The 24,173-nt window shown below is 31.1% G+C and overlaps 3 protein-coding genes and 1 long non-coding RNA gene across 5 annotated transcripts; 2 read left to right on the top strand and 2 right to left on the bottom strand.

Annotated features, from left to right (window-relative positions):
* The first annotated feature begins 2,741 nt into the window (after nt 1–2,741).
* Nucleotides 2,742–11,637, top strand: LOC121223508 (probable E3 ubiquitin-protein ligase ARI8). The gene is made up of 16 exons (XM_041105073.1): nt 2,742–2,960; nt 3,064–3,279; nt 4,543–4,667; nt 4,881–4,986; nt 5,119–5,209; nt 5,703–5,875; nt 6,386–6,490; nt 6,631–6,719; nt 7,422–7,529; nt 7,839–7,929; nt 8,046–8,135; nt 9,257–9,304; nt 9,855–9,926; nt 9,999–10,098; nt 10,601–10,727; nt 10,910–11,637. Exons 2-16 carry the CDS (start codon nt 3,088–3,090, stop codon nt 11,181–11,183), a joined length of 1,791 nt encoding a protein of 596 aa, XP_040961007.1. The 5' UTR covers nt 2,742–2,960; nt 3,064–3,087; the 3' UTR covers nt 11,184–11,637.
* Nucleotides 11,638–12,770: 1,133 nt separating this feature from the next.
* Nucleotides 12,771–13,735, bottom strand: LOC121223507 (uncharacterized). Its single transcript, XM_041105072.1, has one exon. It carries the CDS (start codon nt 13,588–13,590, stop codon nt 12,943–12,945), a length of 648 nt encoding a protein of 215 aa, XP_040961006.1. The 5' UTR covers nt 13,591–13,735; the 3' UTR covers nt 12,771–12,942.
* Nucleotides 13,736–16,269: 2,534 nt separating this feature from the next.
* LOC121223506 (uncharacterized) lies at nt 16,270–23,465 on the top strand. Of its 2 annotated transcripts, none has more exons than XR_005920822.1 (2): nt 16,270–16,559; nt 22,424–23,465. It is a non-coding gene; the product is annotated as an uncharacterized lncRNA (long non-coding RNA). The 2 variants fall into 2 exon arrangements; XR_005920821.1 differs by having other exon boundaries at nt 22,406–23,465.
* LOC121223505 (transcription repressor MYB5) lies at nt 22,012–23,243 on the bottom strand. The gene is made up of 2 exons (XM_041105071.1): nt 22,948–23,243; nt 22,012–22,644 (listed from the first exon to the last, which is right to left on the bottom strand). The coding sequence occupies exons 1-2, from the start codon at nt 23,241–23,243 to the stop codon at nt 22,194–22,196; spliced, it is 747 nt and encodes a 248-aa protein (XP_040961005.1). The 3' UTR covers nt 22,012–22,193.
* Nucleotides 23,466–24,173: the final 708 nt, after the last annotated feature.

Below are 24,173 nucleotides of genomic sequence, written 5' to 3'. Positions count from 1 at the left end.
ACAACAAACATGTACATATTAACTAGCAATTTCTATCATCTCCACTTTTAGTTCAACATTCTACAACACTCAAATTTTGTTCGAAAAACCTTGAGCATCTACTCTGGATGAATGATCAAAACCTATCTTTCTAATGACATCATCAACTTTCTTTCTACTCACCCTAGTTTCCAACAAAGTTACAACTTTGGTTTTATGTGACAACAAAATATTCTTCAAAATTCTTCCAACTTAGAGCTACTTGCTCATTGATAATTCCAAAACAATAATTATTCACACACATAAAATAAGTTCAGATAAAAGAATAGACCTAATCACTGGTCATCATCCTCTATTATGTCAGTAATCTCGTTACCTTTGGTGGACACCGCATTTCAAACACTTACTTCTTCTTGAGAACCAACAATTACACTCACTTCCTGATAAGGATAGAGGACCAAGACCGTATTCAAGTTGTTCGACTTGAAAAAATATTCGAATTTGACCTGAAAAAAGAAATCAAACAAATTTAAAAAATTAAGGGAATAAAAAAAACTAAAAGAACAAATTTAATAAAAAATAAAGATTCAAAACAATAAATAAAGAAAACAAAAATTAACAAGTGGAAGGTAAATCGAATAAACTGATGGATATGGATAGAAGATAATTGTCCAACTGAATCCTTTGAGATATAAACCCAGCAAATTCAATTAATGACTTTAATCAACCCTCCAATAAATAATCATTGACAAGTTGAAGGATGAAAAATGAATTCCCATGACTTTTTAAAGCAAATTGAGAAGAAAACCGCATCTAAAAATTGCGAGAAAATAATATTGCACTTGAAAATTATTAATGAATGAATCAATGCCTTTAATGAATAATGAATAGAATAAGCTAGTTAATTCCATTCAAATAAAACTCTTAAGTATAATGAAACTCTAATTAATCTAAACAAATAGTTTTAGTATAACTAAACTTTCTTAATGACTAAGAAACATAAAACTCCTAAACAACTTTAAATACTTAAATATATCCTAAAATTCAAATAAATAAATAATAAAATAATAAAACCTAATAGATACAATATTGGGCTCTTATATAATCAAAATTAGGCCTTAAACTCGAATTAAAGCCTGAAACTTGTAATTTCTCGTAATAATCCCATCCAAAAATTTTGCTTGCACAATCTTTAGTAAAATGGTCATAACTTGAGCTCCCAGGCTCTAAATCGAGTAATTCAAAGTATGTTTTGAAGCTAAGAGATAACTCTTTGAACGCTGTACAGACATCTCAACCCAGAAATGCCTGGATTCCATCTAAATATTCATCTCAAGTCGACTAATCTTCCAAACTTAAAAATTGACAGCTTTGTTGAATTGACTTTAATAAATTTCACCCCATTCGTGTATGTATCACTTCCCTTTGCGTGTTGGTATGATTTGCACTCCTATCACTTAGAGAATTTGCATGGACTACACCCATCATCCCTAGAAACCCGATAAGAACATGTGAGTCAAGTTGCTTGGAAAATGACTCTAGCCATTATGCTAAAATAGGTTTCGCTAGGCTCTTATGTTCAATATGTTTACTCAATTTCAAGCCCTTTTTCGTATTTTCCCTCATGGTAAATGTTTTTTTTTACTTTAACATACTTTATTTCATTTAAAACCTCTTAACGTACTGCTTGATTATCATCTCAAGAGAATTTATTATCATCTTGCTTCTCGAGTATAACAAATTTATGGTGAAGGCCATTTAGAGTAGTTTCTCTCTCGATATTTGTTTTTGTTGATACGATTTACCAACAAGGAGGTCATGATGGCAGAAGGAGTATCAGTTCACCTATGTAAGGTGGAGAGCCAACAGTAGGAGGATGAGAGAAGAGAATGTTCTCTTGAGGAGAAGGAAAAGGAAGGAAGGAGGAGAAGAAGGTGTTAGTGATGATGGAGGGAGGAGAATCCATGTTCCTTAGTGTACCTAAACTTATATAATGGTTGGCCCTCGTCTCTTAGTGTTGTGTGGTGGTCTGTACAATGTCCTGCATAGTTGTGTGGGCTAATTGGATGTTAGTATAGTTTCATGTTGGTTATTTCCATGGTACATATTGTGTGATCCCACCTGTGTTATGACTTGTCTTGTTCTGATACTTCTGTTCTTGAGATTATACAAAACGATTAAGCTCAGGTGGCCTTAACGAGGAGTGAATTGTGAACCACCTGTAGGCTAATTCTTTGAGCGGCCCATGAAGGGTCACCTTCGTACCATTAGACAGCCTACCATGTGTCCCACTCTATTAAGGTTTAACATTTTTTTCAAACAACGAACACTACTTAAGCCACTAGAATCGCCATTCCTAACACTCACTGTCATTAATAAATTTGGCTATTCACAAATAACAAAATCCAGATAGATTTCTTATCTGGACCTCATTATAAATGGTAAAATCCAATTAAAAATTTTGTCAACAAAATGACCCAACTAGCAATGAAACGATAACCATTACACAAAGTCACCTTCCGTTAAAAAAAAAAATCTAATCAAGTGAGTAATTTAGATAATACTTAAAAGAGTGAAGTCAGAAAATTTATATTAAAAAAATTAATATAAAATTTCACTTTTTTTTTTCTGGTTAAATTATTAAATACATTATTTATTAAAAAGAAGAAGAAGAAATTTCACGATGTAGGTGAACAATTGTAGTTTATTAGCAGTGTTACAGCACAGTACAAACACCTTCCTCTTAAAATCTAAAACTATTCAGTCAATAAATACACTTTCTTTTTCATATTTGCTCCATCAAAAATGCTAAATTGAATGAATTAACCATATTTACTTATTTGGACTTTTTATTTATTTCTGTCTCTTTCTTTTTCTCTCACCTTCTCTTTCTTTTTCTTTAGCTGCGCCGCAATCCATTTCTGCTCTCTTCACTTCATCATCGGCCATTGATTTCTCACCGTCTGATTCTTCTCTCTAGGGTTTGTATTTTTTTTCTATTTTTTTTAAATTTCTGAATTTTTTAATATTTAATTTACTGATTAATTTTGTTATTGCTTTTTATATATGTATTGATAATTTTAGGAAAAAGGAAAACGCAGGTGAAGAATGGAATCGGAGGATGACTTCGATATGCACGAAGCTAACAACGAATCTGGAGAAGATGATTTCTATAGTGGCGGTGAAGATGATGCCGGAGCTATGGCTGTTTATGATGATTCAGATGCCGATGTTGCTGATTATGAGTTCATCGATAATGATTCTGATGATTCCGATGATCTTATCTCTCATCGACACCAGGTAATTTGTTCGATTTTGCTTTATTTTTTGCTTTGATTTTTCATTTAGAAAAAAAAGAAATTAGAGCTATTTTTTACCGTGATTTTATTAGTGTTATTTTTGAGTATTATGTTGTTATTTGATGATGTCGGTTGGTTTTTGTTAGGATGTTTGTCAAATCTATACTATTTAGTTTGGTATGACGAGGTAAATGACCAACTGAAATGGTGAATGTGGAAGTGCAAAACAACGAATAAAATCATCAGTTAAAAAAATATTATATGTTTTTACTTTTTATGTAATTTTTTTTTATAAAAGCCTTATTTCTAAAAATAGTTGCTTATTTTTTGTGCTTAAGTAAATTGTCTATTATTATCCATGTAACTTATTATCCTCAAAAAAAGAATAAAAAAGTAAATTGTCCACTCTTTTTTAACAAATTTATCACTTATTTAAAAAAAATGCCATCATGTTTCAAAATACTAAATATATATAAAATCTATTTTTTCTTCGCATACAAGGTGAGAATGGCAAATTCTAGCATATAATTATTTCGTGCTAATTTGAACTTTCCTAATTGTAATAATTTTTTTGGGTGTACGTATGATTTTGTGAATTGCCCTTGAATGCAAGAATAAGGTTTGCATAGATAGCATCTTTTTAAACAAAATGTAGTATTTTGATGAGATAGTGCTTTCAAAGCTTTGGCTATCAACAGCATGCTTGATTTTGGTTTTGTCTTGTTTTTCTAAATTTGACAAGATACGCAAGGATTTTGAAACTTTTTGGTTCATTGGTGGATTTGGTTTAAATCAAGTAGTGTCATTGCACCCTGAAAACTAGAAAGGAGGCTTCAGCTGTGAAAGGAATTCAACTATTCTTTGCTTTTGCAATCAAAGCTTTTACTTGATCTGGAACCATTGGACCATGTGCAGCACTAAGCTTGCTTAAGTTAAGAGTCCATGGTGAATGTTAGAAAAACCTACCCTTTTTCTAATGGCTGCAATGTTACTACTTACAGCCCTATTTAATGTCTGAAATTGAAACATCTTCACTTGGTCAATTTTACAATTATGTCCTACAAAGGCTATAGTTTCTGCTTTGAACTTGCATGGCATGCATTCAGTTCCTTTGTTATAACACTGTTGTCCACCATACAAGCTCACAACTTTTCTCATCCTTGTGCACACAAATTTTGTGGTTTTTGGGCCCTTGATTTGTTAATTATTTATTTATTTTCTTCTCAAACCAGTTTGTCCTAAACCGATGTCTCTTTTGTCTTAGCAAAATTATACCATTTTAAGTGAAGTAGATATTCGTCAGCATCAAGAGGATGATATCATGAGGATATCCACCGTGCTTTCCATCTCAAAGGTTGAAGCAAGCGTCCTGTTACGGTACTATAGTTGGTGAGTGGTCTCGATTGGTTTAAATTCCGTTATCTAAAATCTCTTTACTTTTGTTCCTTTTCAAATTTCCTAGAGTTTTTTAATACTTTTTTACAATTTATTTTTAATGGACTTTAACTGCTTTGTTCAATATGAATCTATTTTGCACTCTCTTGGCAATGCTGTATTTGTATGCCGTGATCTAAATTATTTATTTTTATTTTGGATTTACAGGAGCGTTAGTAAAGTACATGATGAATGGTTTGCAGATGAGGAAAAGGTTCGCAGGTCTGTTGGCTTATTGGAGAAGCCTGTAGTTCCATTTCCTGATGGTAGAGAAGTGAGTGGCGGAACACTCAACTGAGAATTTTCACATTTTTATTTTTGAGTGACAATTTCCTGTGCTTGTTTGCTCTTGTGCTCTTTGACAGCTTATACCTTTTATTTTTCTTCATATTTTGTCTTCTGGCAGATGACTTGTGGGATATGTTTCGAAAACTATTCTTATGATAGGCTGCACGCTGCTGCATGTGGTCATCCTTTTTGTAAATCTTGCTGGGCAGGTCTGTTTTGATCCTGGCACTCCTTATGTTTTTTAGTTTCAGAGTTGTTTCAAGAATTCTGGGTCAGATTTTGGAAAAAAAAATTTTGGTCAAAGCAATGGTTGCACACGTTAAGCTGGCTTTGCAGTGGTAAAGGGCTAATGGTCTGAGAATAATTCTTTATTTGTACCATTTATCCTAATAATGATGAATAATCCATATTTTGGAACAATCAAAGCAGCTAAACATTGCCCTTGTACATGTAAAAGTTATTTTTTACATGATTATTCACATTGTACTTTAGTTGTATGTTTTTAAGCTCAATTGCCAACCTAGCTGTACTTCAGATCTTTCAGCTGTATCTTGTCAACTTGTCAATGGAAGTGATCTTCATCTTAATGATTTTTCTGTCTGAGAGTCTACATGTAACTATTTGGAGTTTTGAGTGTTTACCAACTGTTTTGTATTTTCTTGTGAAAATTTCTTATACATACTCTTATGTTTTCTTGCTTAGGTTATATTAGTACAGCCATCAATGATGGTCCTGGATGTTTGATGTTGCGGTGTCCTGATCCATCCTGTGCTGCTGTTGTTGGTCAAGATATGGTAAATGCATTGGCTTCTGTAGAAGACAGACAGAAGTACTTCCGTTATTTCATTAGATCTTATGTTGAAGACAATAGAAAGGTAATAATACTTAAGACAGCTTGACTAATTGGTCAATTGTACATGCGCAACATTTAACGTATGCATTTATTTTTGCTCCACTTGTTAAATTTACATGAGATTTTAAAAGTTATATCCTTTTATATTTTTATAATATTTTTATTTTGGGTTGAAGGATGGGGGTGCCACTGCAATGGTATTGGAGTTGTAAGGTTGTGGATTATGTTTTATGGTTAGTATTTACTTGGGGATGATTTGAAAATCTTTTCTACTCTTTGACAGTTTTGCTTAAAAAGATAGTAACCACTTTCATATCATATAGTATGTGCTTTGGCTTATTTACCTTGAGAAGTATGTGTTCTGACTTGTTGGATTTAAAGTTCTTTTTCCCAATGGTTTTTGACGTTTGCTATAAATGTTTGGAATAAAAAATGAATTGTATAATAACTAGTTATATTCCTTTTCATCATTTCATTTTCACCTCTTTGGTATTGTAAACCATTTTCTATTTTTTCTTGTGTTATTTTGTAGACCAAATGGTGTCCTGCACCAGGGTGTGATTATGCTGTGGAATTTATTTTGGGCAGTGGAAGTTATGATGTTACTTGTCACTGCTCATATAGCTTTTGTTGGAATGTAAGATTCTTTCGCGGCCTTTTTGGTTATACTTTATTTTACTTCCAATAATTCATGCATATGGGTTTTGGCTTAATTCTATTTCACTTTCAAAATTGCTAAAATGAATTGTGACCCATAATGTGTATTTGACCTTGCAGTGTGCTGAGGAAGCTCATCGTCCTGTTGATTGTGGCACTGTCGCCAAGTGGATACTGAAAAATAGTGCAGAGTCTGAAAATATGAATTGGTAGGGATGAAGTAATTAGATTTATTCCAATACAGTGAGGTTGTTTAATTCATTCTGACGAGAGAGGTTAAATTGGTGCTGTATTGGTACAAGTAAAAGGAGAAATTTGGTTACTCTCCCCACTACATGTGCTAAGTGAGCCAGGAGTTTTGCATCTAGAAATCTAGCAGTATGCATGTAGAATGCTTCATTATCTGAAGATCACTTATTCTAGATAGTCACTGGGGCTATGGGGAAAGCTTGTCTAGATTCAGTCCTTCCAACCATAAATCATGATTTTGAACCTTAGAAATAGAGGAAGGGATTGAGGCTGTGTTGGATTTCAAAAGGGGGGGGGGTCATATGATACGTTAGAGGGCTGTGAAAATGGTAATGATGGGTCTAGGTTTCTCATTTATGCTCTATGAACTAATTTTGCTACTACATGGAGTAGTGAAATAAGTGTTCCCTTGTACATCTACACTAATGTCAATTTTATATTTTAAATCATTTACCATTTATCTTTCTTTGGAATATGTTAATGTTTGAAGTGAACAAAATGAATGTTGTTTCATTTTTTTCCCCTTCTACCAATGGACCTGAAGGTGAATATATATACAGAACCTGATGGTGAATAATAAAATTCTGCAATATCATATCATGCTATGCTATTTTGTCTTCATGGTCTGTTTCTCAATCACCATGCCTATCTTAATCTTTCAGGATATTGGCTAATTCTAAGCCTTGTCCAAAATGCAAGCGCCCAATTGAGAAGAACCAGGGGTGTATGCATATTACATGCACACCACCTTGTAAATTTGAATTTTGCTGGTGAGCTTGCTTCTGCTTACATATGCATTGTTTGTATTTTGGTGGAACTCTTACACCTCTACTGTGTATGTTTTTTTATTATTGAAAAGCAAAATAAATAATTCTCCTATTCATTTGTCTTAATCCTAGTTTTCCTATTGTTTGTTTAGCTTTATGGTGTACTGAATAAGTGTGAGTGTTTTTGGTAAATGAGGGCTGGACTGAAGATTTTGTCTCAAAAACAAATTGATCTCTTCTTTTTGTATGCGTAGTGTGTTGTTTCTCTTTTTTCTATAAGAATTGCTGTCAGTTGACCATAGATATATGCAGGCTTTGCCTTGGTTCATGGTCTGAGCATGGTGAGAGAACTGGTGGTTTTTATGCTTGCAACCGTTATGAGACAGCAAAGCAAGATGGTGTGGTATGGAACTAATGCTTTCCTTTGGCAGTCCACATTTCCGGGGGCTTATCATTAGTCATTTTGTGTAATTATTTAACTGTCCAGTTGTGTTTCTGATTCATGGTATTTATTTACAGTATGATGAGGCGGAGAAACGAAGAGAGATGGCTAAAAATTCTCTAGAGAGATATACACACTATTATGAACGATGGGCAACCAACCAATCGGTATGTTTTACTTGTGAGGTTTATAGTGAAAGATGACATGATGCTGGTCACCGTTATTGAATTTGAATAACCAGTTGGCATAACAAAGATTCTTCTAGCTTATAGTCCTTTAAGTTCATGTTACTAAATTCTATCGTGAATTAAGCATTACAAACCTTTCCCCCCCCCCAGGTGGGTCCATTGTGAAGTCTGATTGTCTTTTGGGCCTTTAAAAGGGCTGAGATGCAAGTTTGACCAGTGAGCTGAACCAAAGATTATTTTTGTATTTTTCCATTTTAATTTTATAATGGGCTAGATATGTTGAATCACACAAATTATGCTGTTAATACTGTTAATTATGCGTGTAAAAATGTGTCGTATACATGTGAAGCAGGTCAACCTGCATAAGACATGGATGTTTTTGTGTCAAATGGATTGACATGATTATACAAATGTTAAGCTCGCTAGTCTGGTGTTTAACTGCTAGGAATATCCCATTCTAAAACCTCACTAAAGCTCTATTGTACCTGTTAAATATTTTTTGGCTATACTATTCTAAAAAGGACCGTAGGATGAACTGGGCTGAGATGAACTTGTTCTCAAGGGGGCTTCTTTGGGTTGAGAGGCATGTTGGTAAAAATAGAATTAGTGTGGAGAAATTTTAGTAGTTTTGAGGTCATGGAATTGGGGACAGTTATTGGAAGGAATTTAGATGGTATTCTTTTTGATAGAAATAGTTATTAAAAAGATAAAGACTGGTAGGTTGAAGAAAATCTTACAATCAGCTTGAAGGTGATAATTTTCTCAGTTATGTATGACTTCTTGAAGTCATGTCGTGTACTTTTTGGAGATTTTTCAGTTTAGCGCAAACAAATGGCTTGAGAAAACATGCGCATCATTGTGCATGTGCAGTTATCTTTGCTTTGTTTGTGCTCATTTGTTTAGGTGAGAATTACTTGATTAATTAGCTCTTGGCACAGCCAACCATATATGAGCTTGAATGCACGTAATGCATTATTGACTTCTTTCTTTTGACTGCTTAAGTCCACTGGGAACACTTCCTGGATTTATAGCCACCATATACTTAAACGAAGAAACACTTGTTGGTATGTACTTCTAAAACTCTTTTTTACTTGATGCAGTCTAGGCAAAAGGCACTGGCAGATCTACAGCAAATGCAGTCTGTACATGTAAGCTAAACCATATAAATTTTTACTTCCTATTAGTGATGCTGGTTAAGACAACTATCTTAGTACCATTTATCATGGATGTCAGGGAGATGGTTCTTGAAGGCTATCAGAAACATTGGATAACTATAATTAATTATTGCTGGTTCATGACATTTACAGATTCTTTTTCTTTATTAATTTGATTCTTCCAAATTTTTCTCATGACTTTTACATGTTCTTTTCATCCATTAATTTTGTTGGATCTCCAAGTTGTGGCAATAGCACTCATCAAATACCAAATTCTAAAGACCACTGTACCTGATGGGAAATTTATTGGGATAATCTTTCTGTTAATGTTGAAGCATTTCATGGGTTAAAGTGAAAATTTCCTGAAAACCACAAACATACCAAGTAATAGTAGTAATAATAAAATGAAGATATTTAAGAAAAGAAGAGGGTTGATGAGAGAAAGATTAATAGTTCTGTTCCCTCCCAACTTGATAGCGCTTTATCTGTCCTGCTTCAAACTTCATTTGTTTTTTAGTTTACGGGGAATATGTATCAATTGCAGCTTGAGAAGCTGAGTGACATACAGTGCCAACCTGAGTCACAGTTGAAATTCATCACTGAGGCATGGCTACAGGTAATTTCTGTAATTCACTTGGCTCTTAGCTCCTTGCTACTTGAGCTCATTACTGCTACTTTAATTGTGCAGATAGTAGAATGTAGGAGAGTTCTCAAATGGACATATGCCTATGGATATTATTTGCCGGAACATGAACATGCTAAAAGACAGTTCTTTGAATACTTGCAAGGCAACAACTCTCCATTTATAATCTATAGCTTTATATTTCTGTTCTATTTGCTACTTGCAATTTGCACCAGTGTTGTCAAGGTGTGTGCCTTTGCATTGTGCCTTGAACAAAAGCAGTTCAGACCTTTTCAAACAAGGCATATTTGACCAGGCGCTTGCTGTGGCGCACTTTTTTGTATGGCAGTGCTAAAAAGCACACTTTTTCTTTTTAACTAGTAAGTAAGTCTCTACGTCTCAGTATGAGTTCTTGACAATAGACATAGAACCATAAGGAAATCAAACCTATGGACAACAAAAAGGGGGAAAAAATTGCATGTTATGATTATATATCTTTAAGCGTATATTATTTATATATGTGGATACACAAAAAATCCACAAATATTGCATGTTGGTGCCTTTTAGTGCCTTTCGCCTTGGGCAATGTAAGAGTTATAGCACCAAAACTGCGCTTTGTGCCTTCCATCATTGGTTTTGCATTACTCATGCTTGTTACTGTCTTGCAGGTGAGGCTGAGTCTGGGTTAGAACGACTTCATCAATGTGCAGAGAAGGAGCTGCAGGTTTATCTCAATGCAGATGGCCCATCAAAAGACTTTAACGAGTTTCGGACAAAACTTGCTGGATTGACAAGGTAATTTTTGTTTAAAATATATATTAACCAATGTAGATTCCTTATGAAACTCAGTATGAAGTAGAATGTCATCATCTTATCATGAAAATATACTGGAGAAAGAGATGTTTATCTTTCAATTAAATCTTTTTAGAGAATTGGCTTGCTTTCTAAATTAGTTACTTGTATGAACTTTGTGACAGTGTGACCCGGAACTACTTTGAGAACTTAGTTCGAGCTTTAGAAAATGGTTTATCGGATGTGGACTCCCGTGGAGCCTGCAGCAGGATGGGGAATTCAAAGGGCTTAGGAGGCGGTAGCAGTAGGGGAAGAAGCGGAAAGGGCAAAGGTTCAACCTCTAGACCCAGCAGCTCTAGCAGAAACATTGACGACTCCGGCCATTGGTCCTGCGAATATTGCACCTTTGCAAACGTCAAGTCAGCCACCATTTGCCTAATGTGCCAGCAGCGTCGATAATTCCATCGACCACACACCCAACCCAACCTGCCTAGATGGACAATTCATCTGATTCCCATGGCATAGAGCTTTAGAGGATTGCCAAAAGATATCCCACTTCTCTTTTCTATCTAAAAGTAGCTGTGACACATCGCAGACAGCCGTGCTGTGATAATGGAGAAGATGGGGGGTATGTTTTTATGTTATGTGAATTGTATATAGTTTATACTTGTGTAGGTCCAAAAACCCTTGAGCTTGCTTGTATTCATATTATGTTATTTCTAGGGTTGTAGCAAAGAACAAAAACAAAAACAAACAAACAATGGATTTGGAGAAAAAGCTTTAAGGGTTTAAAGTGGGAACTAGCAAATGAAATTGGGGAAGGATAGGCTGCATTGTGACCATTCTGCAATGATAAATAATTTGTTGTAACCCTTTTTTTCTTTTAATTACATGGGGGGCACTGAATTTCTTATGTGCTTTTGTATTGTTGTATGTATAATTTGGTCATATTGTCCTTTTGAAATCGGGGACTTCTTTTTGTTAGTACTTGTACATTTATGTGCTTTTTTCCTACGTTTAACATTGTAGATAGGTTGTCTTGTATCATTTGCATGGGTCACCGATGGAGTAGAAAAACATCACATTTTGATTAAAAAAAATAATTTTCTTTTATCTTTTTGTTATTATCTGGGTTGTTCCAATCCAATGCTGAAATGGAAAAAAAAAAAAACTTTATTATCATTTCATCTGTGGTTTTCATATATTTTCGATAGTTAGGTCTTTCTAGCTTGAGGTTTTTATTTTTGGTAAAACCAAAATCTGTTGCATTTTAAAAGCACGGCTTAGTGTTGGGTGATGGGTTTAGCGGTAAGTCATATTGAATTCAAGTAATATTGCATGCAAGTTTTTAAAGTAATGTTGGGGAACTAGTCGAGAGAGAATCAATTAAAATTTAAAATTTAGAAATAATATCGTTGGGGGATAGATTTAAAAAGATGTATACTTTAAAAAGAAGGGAGTAGTAGCGTTATCTTTGAAATTAGGTTTTGTTTGTTATTTGGGAAATGGTGAAACATTTTTTTTGGTTTGGTATTTTTTATGTGATTATCTCTATTAATAATGTTGTTCTTAAATTCAATCTTAAGTAATCTCATTCGGAGTAAAATGCATTTTATCATTGCACTCAATACTTATCGATGGATATCAAAATGTTTAAATTGTAAGCTTGGTCAACTTTACTTGATACCTTGAATGCAAGTGAAACATTCTTTCATTATTTAAAAAATGTTAAATCTTTTAAATATATTTGCATTATAGTATTATTTATTACTATAAATTTCATTTTTATGTGTTAGAAATATTTCATATATAAAGAATAATATAGTACAAAATTTGAAAACGGAAAAGGTCAAGCTTCGACTTTAAATGCTTGAATCCTAGCTCAAATCATATTTTAAATGAATTTCTTTTTTCGAATCTCAATTTTTAATCTTAATATTCTTGTTAAAATATTTCAAGTTTCGAGCAAACTTTTGAGCCATTATCACATAAAAACTAAATAAAAAATAATTAGCATCTCAATTCTCAGCTAGGAATCCCAAGAAAGAAAACAAAGTGAAACAATTAAATAATAATTGAATTTAAAAAATAACACAAGTTTGAGCTTCCATGGCCACAAACCCAAAACCCTCATCATCTCCCCCAAATCCCAACCCATATCTATATATAAGCCATATAGATATATACATACACACATTTGTTCTATTATACATAAATTTTAAACTTGAAAAGGCCATGGCCAATCCTTCAGATCCTCATCTTGATACACTTTAGCACTACTCTTCATACAAACCCCATTCTCATCACCACCTTCCACATAATCATAATACTTCAAGAAAAAAGCCAATGTCATCACCACCCATTCAAGCACAAAAATCACCGCACACAACCCACCAGCCAGTTTCAATATCACCTCACCATCTTCTTCCCTTACGTAAGATCTCAAATACCCCATAAAATCACTTGTCTTAGTGAATATCAGCACTGAAACTGACCCTTGAAATATGGCCGTCAGCACCGTTGCCACCATGTGTGTGGCGTACCATCCGTTTGTACCCGAAGAAGCAGCTGCGCAACCGGAGATTGCTCCGGCGATGGTTATGACGTGGAGGAGGATTAAGAAGAGGCCGGAGAGGGAAGGACAGAGGCGGAGGGCGAGGGTTAGGAAGATGCAGCTGGAAGCGGCGGAAAGGAGGATGTAATTGCAAAAGAGGAAGATTTTGTGGGTGTGGTAATGGGATTTTGTGATTGTGGATTGCGGGATTGTGTTCAAGTGAATACCCATTGTTGTGATCTGATTGAATTTTGATGATTTTGAATGATGGGTCGGATTTGGATGATGAAGATTATATAAGGAAGCAGCCATGGCGGAATAACGGATAATTTTTGTAACATTAAAATTGTGTATTAAGTGACCGTTTGTGAGGGCCTACTTTGTTTATGCACTTGCTTAACGGCTATTTTTTCTTTGGATACTTTTTAAAAGCTTTGATTAAAAATGGATTAAAATCGATTTAACAGCTCAAGCTATTCATTAACTCGAATTCAAGTTTAGTAATATTTATCTCGAACAGTTTGTAAATTTTATCAAACTTTTTATTTTATCATATATTTTAAATATTTTTGTATTAATATTTAATTATCGAGTTGAATTTAAGTTTGAGCTTGAATACATACAAGCTTAGTCAAGCTTGAGTACAAAAATTGATAAACACTTTTTTTTTTCATTTACTTCCTTTCATATGAGTGTAACATCACGATTCTTAATCTTTGTTTTTTAATACAATGCCTAGAACTATCTATAGCCCCTCCCCAACCCTTAAATCTTCCTGCACTGGCGACAACACTGATACTAGCTGAGCTAAGACTCAATTAGCAATTGATAAACAAATTTAATTGAGCTTGAGTAGTTCAATTGTATCTCGAGCTATGTTTAGACTTAATAATAGATGTTCAATTAAGTTTAAGTTGAATATCAAGTTTTGAATTTCGAGTTGAGCTCTAACTAGAACTTGACAATATTCGAGCTCTGCTCAACTCAATTACACCCCTAGATTGGATTTGATGAAGGATGATAATGCATAGTTAAAAAAAATATATTTTTGTATTATTGGATTCAATTCGATTTTTTTTTGTTATTTTAAATATCATAGATTTAAATATTTTTATTTTAGTTAATAAATTTAGGAATTTATATTTGATTCATTAAAAGTACACAATATACGTTAAGTGAATTTTATGACATCACCTAGATCCATAAATTTTGATCTAAACTCAAAAGTTAAACCAAATTAACTCGGACTTGACCTAACTAAATTTGTAAAATTTATCTAATTTAAACTTAAAATTATCCGAACTTGAAATATCTTAACTCAAAAAATTCAAATGATTTAAATCTAAAATGATCCTAAACAAAAAAAACACTTAAACTCGAAATAATCTAAATGTGATTAAAATCCAAAATGATCGCAACCAAATAATCTAGAAAAAGGTTAAAAACAAAAATTAACTCAGTTTAAAATCAAATTGATCTTGAATTTATTAATTCCATAATATAATTTTATTTGTTATAAAAAAATATACTATATTTATATTTAAGAATTTTAAACTTGTTTGATTGTTTATCAATCATGTGCCATAATATGATTTACAAAATATAAATTTATATATTGTCAATGTAAGTCCTTCCATAATATCATTTACAAAATATAATTCGATTATGCATAATTCTCCTTTCTAGAATAATAATAAAAAAATATTTTATATTTTGGCATCATTTGTTGTCGACATCTTATTGCATAAATCATGTTTTTCTGATTTAACTTTTATTATCAAGGTTTCTGAAATCAGGTTATTAGTTGAACCGATTAGATCAATGATTTTCGATTTAATTGATTTGTCCAATTCAATTGAATAATTTATTAAAAAATCATAAAATAAAATAAAAAACTAATTCAACAAATTCCTTTAGCCCAATTTAATCGGTTCAATCGTCGGTTCATAACAATTTCGGACTACTATCTCGATCGATTCCCGATGTAACGGATGAATCCTACTCTTTTCAAAAGCGGTAACTATAAACTAGAAAAAATAAAATGATAGAACGGAACTTGAAAATCTTAACAAATTTTCAACACGAATCAAAACGACAGCGTGCAGATCTAACTCCAACGAACTATCAGCCCCGTGCAAGGAAAAGTGGATATTTCTCCAAATGGTAGATTTGTTATGCGTCTAAAAGGGTTCATACTTAATAGCACTAAAGATCCTTAAATTATGGCTAAATTTTTAAATTGATCCTTAAACTTTTAAAACAAATAACTGAATCATCAAACTAAATTATCATTTCAATTAAGTCATTTCATCAATCAAACTATCAAATTTAATGTTAAATATCAGTTCGGATCCGCGGTGGTTCCTTCTATTTTAAACACATATAATTCAGTAATTCTTTTAAACAAGTTAAATAAAAGCTAACATTTAGCTAATGTTTTAAAATTCGAGTCAAAGGTTGAATCGGTTAGATCATCTGTTCCTGGTCCAACAATAATTAAACAAACAATTAAAAATTGTTAAAGATTTATAAAACGGTTCAATCGTCAATTTTTTGTCCCGGGTTCTATTTTTTATCGGTTCGCTCTAGGCCTATTTATCCCTTTATTTGAACTAGTATATTGGTCGGTTCTTGATCCGGTTCCAATAGCACTGCATTTAGCACCAAATTTGACGGCTAGACTGACCAAAAAAGCCTGATTGGAACAATATTTTAGTTTTAAGATTCAAGAACCAATTCAAATCTCAAATCATACTTTAGGGACTTATAGTGAAATTAACCCAAAGCCAAACTAACTTAGAAAAGTTGGTCAGTCCGATATTTTTCTGACTCTTCATTTCACCAGTTAGAATGTTTGGTTAGTCCAAATCATTGACTGCACCTTATAACCTGCTATAGCCGGTAACAATCTCAAAATCTACCATTCAATCCCCCCCCATTTTATTCTCCCATTAGCCTATAAAAATACTTCCATCATCCAACATATAACCTACACGTGTCCTTAAGTTGCAGGTTATTGCACCCTTAAAACCCTTTCTATTATCATCATTACTATTATTTTGCTCATACATTAAACACTCCCCAAAAAGTTCTTCTTCCTTTCTTATGTCCTCTCTTTTTTTCTTTATATTTTTAAGTTCATAATATTTTTTATTTTTCAAAAATACATGTCAATGCATTCATTTCGGAAACCGTTTTCGATGTTCGATAATCATATTGGAACACAATTAAATTTAAAAAACGAGCCGGATCAAACCGCTAAACAAGGTTTTTTTTTCCAGGTTAGTCTTGTTCTTTATTTTTTTCCATTTATATATATATTTGTTCGTTCATAACATTGTGGTTGATGATTTTGTTGAAAAATGGTGAATTTTGACTTTTTTTTCTTGGCACAAATAAATGTAAAAGAACTTCAAAATGTTGAAAAAAAGATCAAAATAATTATAAAAAAATACATTAATTTGAGATATTAATTAAAAGTAATTATTATTGTTACACTAATTTCGATTTTCTTCGTGGGAGAATTATTATATATATTTTTACATTATATAATAAGATTAAAAGTATGAAATTGATGATTATTTACTCATTATATAGTAGAAATTAATTTGTAATATTGTAATTTATAAACATTTTATGAAATTGTGTATGTTTTAATTTATACTTTCACGTATAGTTTTTATTGTTAGTGTTAAAATTATTTGAATTCGAATTTATTAAATTATTTTAATCATAATGAATGTCATTTTAAATATAATTTCGGAAAATAATTTTACTCCCGTGACTTAGAGGTGTTTATGGTCGAGCCGAATCGAATTTGGACTAGACCTATGTATGACATTAAAACACTTTATACTTGTTCAAGTTAAACTCGACTCAAATTATGGACTTACAACTTTGTTCAAGTTCGTCCATGTTTGTAAATGAGTAGCCCAAGCTCATTTTAGGCATGCTTGTGTTATTTTTAATTTTTTTTATAAACTTGTATTAAAAATTTAAACATATAGATAACAATTTTTTTTAATGTTTGGGTAGTGTTAGATACATTATATTACATAAGTAAAATAGATCGAAATAGGTTAAGCTTAGGCCTTGAATGTTGGAACCTGGGCTCGACTCATACTTTAAACATTTAATTTTTGTTCAAGTCTATTTTTTTAGGCTTAATATTTTGTCCAAACATTTTCAAATATCAGACATTTTGAACTTTTGTAGATAGCTTGACCTGTTTAAAATGAAAATTTTCCCTTTTATAATTTATAAAATTTTAAATTAGTAATAATAAAATTGTACTTTGACCCCTAAAATAATAAAATTTTGATTTAATCCTTTAAAAATTATAAAGATATAGGCTATTAAAATAATATAAATATATTTTTACTATAATAAAAATATACAACTTAATTCCGTTCCCACCAAAATATTCTAATTTCGGCCCTAGTTATGCAAATACTTTTTTGCGTGTGTTGACCAACCCTCTCATATCGTGGAAAGTTTCCCATGTGTGATATAAATACCAAGTACAATATTTTAATTGAAATAAATTAATAATTTAAATTTAAACAATATTATGTGTTTGATATGAGAAAATAAAGAATATCTTTCAAAATAAAATTAACATACAAATATGTATAAAAAAATTAAAAAAATTCTTCATTATATTCATCAATGTTTTGGAAAATTGAAAAATTCAAAAGTTAAAGTCCAAAGAAAAGAATTTTTTAAATAATATTTAAATATCATTTTTTTTATTTTATTAATAAAAGAACCCTTCTGACAATAAAATTTTTTATATTATATTTTTTATTGAAAATAAATTTTATTTATTTTTATTCTATGAAGATTGAAGAATTTAAAAATCTCTATCTCATAATGAAAATATTGAATAGTCAACCTAAAATTGCCTCCTAACTCAATTCCCTATAATAGTAAATAGACAAAACTAGTTTGGATTTTATTAGCTTATCTTAAATAAATAAAAACGAATAAGATTTTGAAGCTCATTTATTAAACGAATAATAAGTTTATTTATATCTTATTATTCATGAATATTGTTTGTGAATATGCTTAGTTATATGTTCAAGAACCTGTTTATTTAATATTTAGGAATAAACTCATTTAACTTAAACGAATCAATATAAACACACAAAAGTTTAAATAAACGAACACAAATATTATTTTAAAATTTTTACTATAAATTTATTTAAGTCAGTTCATTTATGGTCCTAATTAACATTAAAATAATACATTAAAAATGTACTTTAATCATGATTTCATAAGGTTAAAAGGTATATATACCTATCCTATCAACAAATTAATTAATCAAATTTATTATGTCGTTTATGAACAATTACCTATAATACCTATTTCAACAACTTAGCTTGTATTTGGCCTTAAAATATGGTACATTTACAAGTATACTATAAGTATAAATATTTATACGAACAATTATAACATAGAATCAAACAAGTATAAAACACAATAGATGAAGAAAATCGAAAAAAAAAAAAACTAATGCGTGACATATGCACATGATGGGGCTTGAGATCCACTCAGCGGTGAATTTAAGGGAGCCCCAAATGGAAAATTGCTTGTTTAGTCACCTTTAAAATAATAAAACTATAAATTAATATACGATTTTGACTTCTAAAAAGTTTGTAATTAAATTTTGGTCCCTCTTCTTGAATCCACACATTACAATTATGCATAATAAAACTCGAATTTAAGTGTTTAAAGACTCGGTATCTCTGCCCTTAACCAACAATATGCCATTACCTATTAACATAAGTAAATAATAATATTATTTACCTAAAAATTCTACTCTAATTTAATTACTAATAATATATTTCTAAAATAGAAAAACTTTATTTTACGTAGATAAAACGGTTGACCGTTAGGCGGTTTAGAAAATTGTGTTTTGCATGGAAGAACAGGTGGTACGTAGAAACTACAAAAAATTTAGGTAAGCACAAGATGAAGCCAGCTACCAATTGGAAAGACTAGTAGTTTAATTTTGAGCCTAAAGTAGACCTAAAATTAAGATTTTCATTTTTATTTTTCAAGTAATTAAAAAATATTTACCTTTATTTAAATTAGTGGCGGATTCAAAACACAACTTAAGGGGTATGTGTAAAGTCAAAAAAAAAAATTTGGGGCGAAATTAAATTATATATTTTTTATGATAGTAAAAATATAATTTTGTTATTTTAATATTTTAATAGCCTATATCTTTATAATTTTTAGAGGATTAAATCAAATATTTATCATTTTTGAGGGTGCAAAGTATAATTTTACTATTACTATTTAAAATTTTATAAATTACAAAAGGCTTAAATGAAAAAATTTCCATTTTAAAGTAATTATGTAATTTGCAAGGTTTTTAGAATTAGAAGAAGTCGAACCGATCATACAACTAGTTCGCAGGTCTAACCTATTCGATCGGTCCATTTAGGTTAGAATTTAAGGTTTATCTTAATGTAGATAAACTATAGGATAATAATTTAATTTTTTTAACCTTTTTAAAGACTCAACTTTACTAAACCGAATCATAAATTTTAACATAAAAATGGAAAAAGAACAAGAATTCTCCTCTTTATACTTTTATGAATTATTGAAGGAAAGTTAAAATATATATTACAAAACAAAATTTCATTAAACATGCTTATTATAGTACTTTCATTTGGTTGGGGGGTTGATTGTCCCAGGTATGGTATGGATTTGAGTCGTGCTAGTCGCGTTGTTGTTAGAGTTTTACTTTCCTCTTATAATTCACCAAAAAAAATGATATAGTGTTAAAAGTGGCTTACTTTTAATACTTGAAAAACTCTTCATAAACTAAGCAAAACAACCATTAATCCCAAAAATCCATTGCCTTCACATGTTCTTCAAATGTATATATAATTACTAGTTAACAAAATGCCTAAATATATGTATTAGCTAAGATTAACAAATGAAAGGGTTTCCATCAATTAACTCATGTTGTATTTGGGAACATGAATTTGAAATTCTAGATTTAGATTTCATTTATAAATAAATTGTAAGAATAAAATGCAGACATTATGAATAATTATATATTTAAAAAAGGATAAATTTGTCGAATTTATAAACTCCTTCGTGAATTTCATATCCATATTTTTGAGAAATAATCATTAATGCATGAAAATACATCCAACACAATTATATATATATACTAGAAATTGTTGAGAAAATATATATATACATTAGAAATTTTATCACATGCGTATGTCTATGAAACTTATGAACTTAGAACACAGATGTTAGTTTAAAAATATCATAAAATAAATAATGAAACTTACGGTTTGAAACTAATTAATAATAACATGTGAAATAAAAAAAAACTAAATTGTGAGTAAAATTTATGAAATCATTATTAATCTAAAAAAATACACTTTAATTTTTTTTGAACAATCTGATCATATCAGCTCTTTTTGGCGCAATGATTAGAACTACCTATAGCCCCATCCAACCCATAAATAGAAAGTTAATACGATTCAGCGCACTCAAACCCACATTCTCTTGCATTACTAATAATGTCCATGCCAGTCAAGTTAAGACTCAATCGATAAATTATACTTTAATTTAATTACTAGTTATTATTTCTAAAAAAAAAAACTTTATTTTACGTAGATATAGGGTTGACCGTTAGGCGATTTTAAAAATCTATTTTTGCATGGAAGAACGGGTACGTAGAAGCTATGAAAAATTAGGTAGCACAAAATGAACCAGCTACCAATTAAAAGGACTGGTAGTTTAATTTTGAGAGTAAAGTAGACCTACAATTAGGGTTTATTTTTTGAAGTAATTTACTCATATTTACCTTTATTTATCAATCCTTTTGCTTTGCTTGCTGTTTTAATTTAGTCCTTTGGCCTTTGCTTGCTGTCTTTGTTCTCATTGTTACTCAACAATGTGTTAGAAAATTTGGATTTGGATTGATTAAGTGTTGTAAAAGAGAAACTATTTGATAATAATTTAATTATTTTAAAAAATTAAGGTTTAGGGTCTCAATTATGGAAGGGAAATTAAAATATATATTAAAAGATCAACTCTCAATATGTATATAAATTTAGTCCAAAGAATACATATTTAATGTATTGATAATGTATAAATTTATACAATGTCAATAATGTATAAATTTATACATTTGATGTCATTTTAATAAATTTAATTAATTGTTAAAATACTTAATTATTTCAAATATTTGAGTGTAAAATGGCTTTTTTTTTTAATTCTAATACTTGAAAAGCTCTTCATAATCTAAGTAAAACACCCATTAATCCCTAAAATCTAAATAACAAAATGTCTAAAAATATGTATTAGAGTTAAGGTTAGCAAATGAAAGGGATTTGATCAAATTAGCATTTGGGTGAAATTCATATATTATGAATAACTATATATTTAAAAATTATAAAATAAAAATAAAAATTTCGCAAGTTCATGAATTCCTCCTTGAATTTCAAATCCATTACTAAATAAGTATGTAATGGTTTTTTAAAAGTTTAAACTTCAATGTGTTAATAGTGTATTTTTATACTATTAGATGATAGACACTTCTTCAAAAAAAATTTAAAAGAAAATTCAATCGACTTCATTTTCAATGGCATTATCATTATTTGATATTTAATTGAATTATACACTATCTGTACATTAAATATAAACTCGAATTTGATTAAGAAAATGCATCCAAACACAAGTTTATATATCAAAGTAGTGTTCCACAAATATATCTATCTTTGATTAAAACAAGACATTCATATGTTTCTTTCAAACACAACATAAAAAAACCATTAGGTTTGATGAATTAAGTTTGGCAACAACATGATTTAAACATACAATCAACACACTTTGAAAAAAAAACTATATAAATAACATTCATCGTCAAACCCTCTATTGGGTCATTTTGGTTGATCGAAGGGAGTAGATTCCCATCCTTGTGAGAGTCCCAAATTCGAAACCAATGCATCATCATCTTCATTTATCAATGAATTCAGAAAAGAAGAGAACACATCATCCTCATGATCTTGTTGTTGCTGATAATGGTCATTGTTCATGATCATCCCTTGATGATCTTCATTGCTCCCATCATAATAATCATTTTGCTTGTTAGCGTTGACGACATGAACAGGAAGAGGGGAAGGAGGATTGTTTGGTTTCGCCATGGATGATGATGAAGAAGGTGAAGGTTTGAGTGTTGGTGGTGATGGTGAGAGTTGTTGAGGGTTTAAAGGCTTGTGCGTTCGAGGATCGATCCCTTGACTAATCAATTTCTTACTCAGGTGAGTGTTCCAGTAGTTCTTTATTTCGTTATCTGTACGCCCTGGTATTCTTCCAGCTATTAGTGACCACCTACATAAAAAAACCCAGCAAATTCATTCATTCATGTTGCATACACACACACACACACACACACACATGTATATATATATAGAAACCGTATGCAAAAAATGATTACAAAATGAATCCATTAAGAACCCTAAAACACTGAAACCCTAGACCTACAACTTTTTTGTACAAGATTCGAGGTTTCTGCATTGAATCTAACTAAATTCGAAGTCGAATTAAGTTAGACAGTTTATCTTGAGATATCCAGAAATCTAATCCAAAACCCTAAAATGAAATTCATTGAAAAAAAAGAGAGGAAAAAGTTACCGATTGCCTAAAAGGCGGTGAAGGCGGAGGATGAGATCTTCTTCATCGGGAGCAATCTGGCCACGTTTAACAGAAGGTCGGAGATAATTCATCCATCTTAGACGACAACTTTTTCCGCATCGGAGAAGACCAGCCCGTTTAGGTAAAGTCCGCCACCGTCCTTCGCCTTCTTTGTTGATGTAATTAGATAATAACTCGTCTTCTTCCGGCGTCCATGGCCCTCTTTTCAACCCTACTTTGCTGCAACACGGCGTCGTCTTGGTTCCAACGTTGTCTTTCTTCGTAGGGTTTCTCATGTTTTTTTTTAGCTTAGAGAGATAACTAATTTGATGATCGGCGATTTGATGTTAGCAATAGCTACAGTTTCTTTTTTTGTCATTTAATTTTTCTTACAATGTTTTGGAAGTACTGTTGTGACTGTATGGATTTTGAATCTTCACTTGCTTACCATTTATTGTGAAGACACGCGCGGATCCCACTATATTTATGAAGGCTATGCTGAAATAGGGATAAACTAACATTTACTCCTTCAACTTAGAAACTTATTTCACCTAGATTTCTGAACATTTTTCGTGCATATTAGTCTTGAAACTTGGAATATTTTCTCAATTTGGTCCTTGAATTTGCATTTCATTAATGTATGATAACATGACACTTTAAGATCGTATCACATTATCACTTGAAACATTTAAAAAAAAATAATTTCTTTACAATTTTTATTTTTATTCTTTTAGATTATATATTTTAAAATTCCAGGTGATGATATGATGCAATTCCAGGGTGTTAAAAGGTTACACTTTAATGGAATCTAAGTTCAGAGACCAAATCGAAAAAAAATTAGCAAGTTTCAAGACTAAATTGGAAAGGGTTATCAAATTCAGTGACTAAATGTTGCTTTATTCCATTGAAATATGTGATTGGAATAGCTAAAATTAGCTTAGTACCGAGTACAATCGAAAAATTGGAATATATTTGGACCTATATCAGAATAAATCTGGACAGAGTTGATATTTAATATGATAGGTTTATTGTTCTATTTAAGGTTTAAGAAGAGATTATGGGTAGTTCTAAGCGTTGTATAAAAAAAATATAGGGATTATATCTCAAATTTAATTGAAGTACAGGGATCTGTGGCATAATTAGAACTTTATTTTATGGTTATGGATGGTGAAGTTGTGTAGGCAAAGGCAAGTGTCAGAAAAATAATTCCAAATTATTTCAAAATT

This window comes from Gossypium hirsutum, chromosome D11 (genome assembly GCF_007990345.1).
Source record: "Gossypium hirsutum isolate 1008001.06 chromosome D11, Gossypium_hirsutum_v2.1, whole genome shotgun sequence".
NCBI classification, from domain to species: Eukaryota; Viridiplantae; Streptophyta; class Magnoliopsida; order Malvales; family Malvaceae; genus Gossypium; species Gossypium hirsutum.
Note: the sequence above shows the minus strand (reverse complement) of the source record. Positions and strands in the feature narration are given on the sequence as shown.